This window comes from Megalopta genalis, chromosome 7 (genome assembly GCF_051020955.1).
Source record: "Megalopta genalis isolate 19385.01 chromosome 7, iyMegGena1_principal, whole genome shotgun sequence".
NCBI lineage: Eukaryota > Metazoa > Arthropoda > Insecta > Hymenoptera > Halictidae > Megalopta > Megalopta genalis.
Window position 1 is genome coordinate 12622983 of NC_135019.1, and position 7106 is coordinate 12630088.

At 53.1% G+C, this 7106-nt stretch overlaps 1 protein-coding gene across 1 annotated transcript; it reads left to right on the forward strand.

Moving 5' to 3' along the window:
* The first annotated feature begins 3050 nt into the window (after positions 1–3050).
* Positions 3051–5490, forward strand: LOC117221717 (uncharacterized). The gene has a single exon (XM_033472887.2). It carries the CDS (start codon positions 4071–4073, stop codon positions 5460–5462), a length of 1392 nt encoding a protein of 463 aa, XP_033328778.2. The 5' UTR covers positions 3051–4070; the 3' UTR covers positions 5463–5490.
* Positions 5491–7106: the final 1616 nt, after the last annotated feature.

Here is a 7106-nt window from a genome sequence, read left to right on the forward strand (position 1 = left end):
AAAGTGGAGATATATATATAGTAAATTCTCGCTAAGTGACCCACAGTTTGGAAACAGAAATGAACAATTTGGGAAGAGGAGGTACGATTATTCGAACCTCGCGGCTCATTTTTACAGTTGCCGATTGTCAACAATTATAAAAACGAGATGCACAGCGCGAATAAATATATCTCCTCTTCCCAAATTGGCCATTTTTGTTTACAAGCTGATGGAAGGTTAGGGAAAATTTACTGTACAATTATTCGAGCCTCGCGACTCGTTTTTTTAGTCGCCGATTGTCAACAATTATAAAAACGAGATGCACTGCGCGAATAAATATATTTCCTTTTTCCAAATTGGCCATTTTTGTTTACAAGCTGAAGGAAAATTAGGGAGAATTTACTGTACAATTATTCGAGCCTCGCGACTCGTTTTTTTTAGTCGCCGATTGTCAACAATTATAAAAACGAGATGCACTGCGCGAATAAATATATCTCCTCTTCCCAAATTGGCCATTTTTGTTTACAAGCTGAAGGAAAATTAGGGAGAATTTATTGTACAATTATTCGAGCCTCGCGGCTCGTTTTTTATAGTCGCCGATTGTTAACAACTATAAAAATCAGGCGCATCGCACGAATACTCGTATCTCTCCTTCCCAAATTGCCCATTTTTGTTAACAAGCTAAAGGACAATTGGAGAACATTTACTGTATACAGTAATACAGTAAATTCTCCCTAATTGACGCTCATATTGCGCACAAAAATGGACAATTTGGGAAGAGAAGATACAATTATTCGAGTCTTGCGGCACGTTTTTATAGTTGTTGACAATCGGTAAATATAAAAACGAGCCGCAAGGCTCGAATAATCGTATCTCCTCTTCCCAAATTGTCCATTTTTCTGCACCATCTGAGCGTCAATTAGGGAGAACTTACTGTACCTGGATCACTGCAAACCATTTTCGTTTCCTCGCTACTACATGATAGCGATCCCATTTGACACGAAGCTCGACGTCACGCAACCGTGTTGTTATTATATCCACCCTTCACGCGTCGTCATTTTCTACGTTCGGCAAAATGTTTAGAAAAGCGATCGCCGAAGCTCGAGCCGAGCCTTCCCGAGAATTGAAAATTCACCTCGGTCTAAGAACCCTTGCAACGCTTCGCAAGTCGAAGAGAGGCGATCCAAGTACAAACAATAATAACACGCGTAAGCTCCCCGAAACGAAATAACACGTGCGCGACGCTCCGCGGCTCGAACGCGACTAAACAGAAAAAACAACGGTTACGTTACAAGTTCACCGGCGCGTCACAGCCCCCACGAGCATGGGTACGATATCGTTGCCCTCCGACAAAATCAGTATGTACGAGAGAGCGACGTTTCTCGTCGCGGCTCGAAATAGTTTGCTTCAATCTTTCGGCCGATTAAGAATGCACGCAAATTGTTCCGAGCATATAACCCCGGCCCCTATAACTCACTATTAAAGATCAAATTGGCCAGATAGGCCTGCGGAACGTGCCCGAATGGGCATTGTTACAACGGCGTATTACCGTAATAGCGGCGATCATAGGATCGCTACGGAGCAACGGTGGTACGCGATTGATTTATCCAGTGCACGGGAAAATGATCGCGGGATATGGATCGATCGGCCGGCGAGGGACAAGAATCGGTGGGCGCTAGGTGGGCGAAGACAGCTCGGTTAGAACAGTAAAGGAACATAGCAAAGTCTTGCAAAGACGGAGAGACGATAAAGTGATGAAAAAAGATTACGACCTAGAGGATAAGTCGAACAGGAAATTCGGCATCGACGCGACAAATACCACATTTCAACACCAAAGCTACCGATCTGGTCGAAATGGCCGCTTTCCCAATTTTTGTTTCAACACTTACCCGTATGTCGATGACAGAATTATCTGCTCTTCGTCGTTACGAAGCAACACACAGCAGTTACTTTCAGAGCTGGGTAGATTTAGGATTAAACTGCAAGCTCTTCGAGAAAAGACTACGGTAATGTCTCTCTAATTGACGCTTAGATTGTCCACAAAAATGGACAATTTGAGACGAGAAGATACGATTATTCGATCCTTGCGGTTCATTTTCATAGTTACACGAATTGTCAACAACTATAAAAACGAGCTGCAAAGCTCGTATAATCGTATCTCCTCTTCCCGAATCGTCCATTTTTGTGCACAATCTGAGCGTCGATTAGGGAGACATTACTGTATATTTACCGGAGTTCAGGCAGTCGGTGCATACACAGTCGTCAGTAGAAATGAAAAAGCCTCGGGACGGTTACCAAAATAATGACTCTCGTCCAGCAAGATTGCCGATCCGTCACACCGTGCGTCGGGCGTAAAGCGTCGCGGAGTGGGGTGCCGGGGGGTCGAGGGTCGATGTAGAAGCTAAACGTGGCAGGAGCTAAGAGCCGGATCACCTAAGAGCAGATAGAGGAATCAGAAAGAACAGGCGGAACGTGCTGGAGACAGAGCTGGGCGAGGGGTGCGAGAGAAGAGGTGGGGGTTGTACAATCTGGAAACCCAACGCGATAACGCCGGCGGTGGGGATAAATCGAGTGCGAGAGCGGGAAGAAGCAGGAGAAGAAGAAGAAGACAACGACGACGACGACGACGACGGCGACGGAGAAGAAGAAGAAGAAGCAGAAGAAGAAGAAGAAGAAGAAGACGAACACGAACACCGTCCGACTAAAAAGGACAAGCGAACCAGGGGCAGCGTACTGGATCACCGGCGAGCAGATAGAGGAGCCAGAAGTAAATCGGAGAACGTAGCGTGGGCCAGGTGGGACGGAGAGGAGGTGGCTGAAGCGAGAGGGCAGAGATATAAACACGGGTCGAGCGGTGGTGGTGAACGGCGGAGTGGGGACGACGAGAGCAGCGGTCGTTGGTGGGAGAAGGAGGCGGAGGCGGAGGGCGCTCGAGTGGGAGGAGGACGGAGAAAGGGAGCCGGAGAAGGGATAGCAGGTTTCGGACTGCCTATCAGGGGCTGGGATCGAGGAGCGGGGGTTGGTGGGCGTTACGGGAGCCGGGGTTCCGGAGACAGCCGGCAGATGTCGAGTGGTCGCGCCCCTAGACAGGGTCTTCACCCCTGGAAAGGTCAGCCGGGGGCGGGCCGGGCGTAGAATCGACGCCCAGGAACGCCCATCGTCGGCCCTCCCGCCGCTTCCTCGCCGCAGACGCTCCGCGGCAACCAACTGGACAACCAGCCCGGTCTGGATCCACAGCGTCGCACAACGGTTCCGTTGAAACTCGCGTCTACCAGCGCCGTGCAGGACCTCCACGTTCGCCACCGATCGTCGCCCGGACCGCCGTGTCCCTGACGTTTACCGAGCGGCCTCGTCCGACCCTTCGACCGGTCCCTTTGCCTCGGTTTCCGAGCCCGATCGCTTTGCAGCCGAGTTTAGTGCGCGTCGCCACCGGGGCCCAGCCGCTCAGGACCTAGGTGTCCAGGCCGGCTCTCTTTCGCCGCGAGAACCCCCGAGAGCGTAGAACACACGGGGACAGTGAGTGTGCGATGGATTATGGGCGCGTCGGGGCTCCGTTGCGGTCCGACGGGCCCGCGATGACCGAGAACCACCGTGGGAACGGTACCGGGCGTAGCCAATCGCGGTGCCAGTCGGACGAATGAGTCGCCGGCACCGGTGAGCTCTCGATCCGCGGTGTGTCCCAGACTGTTTTTTTCCGGGGGGAGGATGCGCAGCCACCTCGGGGCCCGTTGTGCCGGACGGTCATGAGCAGGGCTGAACAGTGTCCGTCGGCAAAGGACTGGAGTATCTAGTGCTCGGGGATCGCGAAGTTCCCGCGCGGGAAAGAGTGCGTCGAGAAACGAGAACGTTCGCGAACAGTTCTCCGGCCAGGAGTCCTGTCCCAGGATGATCGTCGGCCCAGGTAGCTTCGAGCGCACGGAATCCGCGAGGTAGACTAGAGCGGAGAGACCGAGCCGCGAAACGACATCGAGGACCGCCGAACGCCGGCATGAAGCGGCATGGCGACTAGCATGGCCTAGCTGTCGTGTCGCGATCCTCTCTGTGCAGTTCGAAGAATCGTCGCGCGAGCCCTGGGAACCACGAAGGAAACAATGTCGAACACGCCCCCGGAGGCTTCGACGGGGCTGGAGTCGTCGGAGCTACACGAGATCCGGCAGAATCACCTGGCCGGCAGGCTGGAGTCCCAGGACTCGGGGAAACGGGAGCAGTTGCGGCCCGGAGACGGCAACAATCCCGACAGCGATTGCGAAAGCGACACGAGCGAGGTGTTGAGCGTCGGTAGCGAACCGACGCCCACGAGCGTCGTCGGAATCCGCGGCTGCGGCTCGGTCAGGTACGACCAGGAGTCGGCCAGCAGCCGCGGCGGCGACTTTCGCGACGAGGAGAACACGAGGACATCGGCGACACCATCGCCTTCGAGCTCGGCGAGCTGCAACGATGCGTTTTATCAACGAACGACTAACCACGTCCCGGCGCCGAGTCCGCCGGGCTACAGTCAGCCGCCTTCGTCGCCCACGGCCTCCTCGGTCAGGTCGCCGGCCTCCTCCTCGGCCACGGCCTCGTCGCCGGGCCGTCCGGAGGCGATCCAGGACGTGATAGTGCCCAGGTACCAGTCCAGCCACCCGCAGCACTTGCTGCCCCGGTACTCCTCCAGGGACGCGGAGATCCCGGACTATCCGACGCGGGTGCAGCACAGCCTGGGCCACGAGATCATCTACCCGACCGTCGAGAGGCTCCACAGAACGCCGATCAGCGTCCCTCTGGTCACCAGACTGTCCCTGTCGCCGCCGTCGGCGATGACGGTCACCGGCCTCCAAGCCACCACCCCTGTCCTCCATCCAGCTGCCTGTCGAGACCCCAGGGAAACCGCTTCTCTGATGCCTCATCCGGGACCGCATCTGCACCACGCCAACAGCCACGTTCATCTGCACCAGACCTCCCAGGTGCAGCACATCCCGGCGAACTCCGTGCACCAGCATCGACTCTCCGTCAACAAGATCCTCCAAAGAGACCCTGGAAGCCCGGTCTCGCCGGGAATTCGGGAGGAGAACGGGAGAACCGTGGCGGGCAGCAACGGTGTGCAGAACAACGGCATCAATAACACCAATCATCACAACAACCACAACAACAACAACAATCTGCAGCATCAGGCCGGCTTGAAGTTCAGTATAGACAATATCCTGAAGGCGGACTTCGGCAGGAGGATCACCGATCCGATCTCCCTGAAAAAGTCCCGGCCGAAGAAGGTCTCCTCGAGGCCCATCGATCTGACCAAGGACTTTCTCGAGTCGTCCTCCGAGACCTCGGAGAAGAGCAGCTCGGAGACGAGCTCGACGACCAACACTTCGCCGGGCAGTGTCACTACGAATCCCGCTTCGAACACGCCTGGACCACCTGTGACCGAACCTGGCAAGCAGTTGCCTTGGCCGGCTTGGGTCTACTGCACCAGATACTCGGATCGACCTTCTTCTGGTAAGTTTTGATCCACGTATCAATTATCCCAGTGCACTCTTCGGGGCGATTTTAGCTGAAAAGATGCTTCGTATTATAGCTGTTGCTAGGCGAATCTTCTGCACAGAGACTGAGCGTTTCTTTGGAGAGATTTTTATTTAGAATAATAAGGAACTGTGCGTAAATTTGAAGTCACAGCTTCGCTCTTCTCTCGAGTTTTATGTCTTTTGGCCGGAATTGAGGGAATCTAGTTGCACAGTTTCGTCTGTTAAACACATATTTTCCGTTTGAGTAAGATCGACGAAGCGACGATTTACTTATCGAATCTTGTAAGTCACTGCAACATCGGTTTTCAGAGAGTTAAAATCCACTTTCAATCGGAAAATGTGAACGCTGAAATTTCCCGAACGGTGCACGAAAAATACCAGTAATTCTAGTGCAGTATCTCTTCGTTTGCGTCAATGATACATAAACTCGGTAACCTGCAAAAGTTTCATCCGAATCGACTGTCCGCTCGATTGCCCAAAATTGTTCGAGATAATCGATCGATCCGAATCGAATACGGATAAGCAGCAAACAAAATCATCGGAACTGTTTCCACGTTCATGACGAAAGTGCCCGCGTGTCTCTATCACGCGCGCAGCGCAAAGCAAACGGCCGATCCGTTCGAAAACTTTTGCAATTACCCGCCTAAAAGCCATAAAGTATCGGCCCGTTAACCGAGCCGAGCAATTAGTACGAAAGTGTCTAGCCGTTGCTGGAATAGTCCCACGGTGTTCGTTACGCAACCGCGTACGAAAAAGAAATATGGCGACCGGTCGGCTAGTTCCGAAATAAATTCCCATCGGGCGCGAAATAATTGCAGCCGGCCGGGCCCCGCGAAAGGTCGGTCGAGTGTAATCAACACGGGTTTCCATGGAACACGCCGAATGGTTCCCGTTCGATTCGTTCCCGCGCGCTCGATTTTCGCGAGGGCGGGGGCGCGAAACAATCGTTTGATAACGGTGCCGCTCATTAGACACCGTAAAGTCCGTCGAGGCGAGTCGCTCGCCCCGTTGGAACTTCATCGACGGGCCAGAAAATAATCTCATGGGAGAAACGGTTTCTCTCTTTATTATGCAAGCAAATCCCGGTTGTTGTTTAGCAACGGCCCCGTCACGATCCCGACCATTTTATTTCGTGCCATCGACTGATCGATTTTTTTCCCCTCCCCGCGCAAGCCGCCCGGCTAATTACCCCACAACTCGCCGGGTACGCTCGTGACGATATCGCGGGCATAAATAAAACTCGCCTGGCCATCGAGCCCCGGCCGATCCACGTCCACGATCGAACACGCCGATTTTAATTGCCGCTATTAATAATTCATCCGGGGGAAATGAAATTCTCCGCGGCCCGCTCCTTCCGTTTCATTATGCGCGCGACTAATTAAGACGTATGTAAAACTTACACGAAACCTAGCGGAGACACGTACGGTGGCTCTTGCTAATATTCGGACACCTTTTAAAACGTTACAACTGTTTCCAAAACGTGACCGGATCGTTTGAATTTTTTTGAGATGTCAGGCTGACCGGACGATCCGGTCGGATTCACTCACGAGACAAGCTCAATATTTTAATCTTACCTTAGAAAGAAAATTTCGTTGCCAGTTTCGACTTTTACATCGTCGTGATAAAATT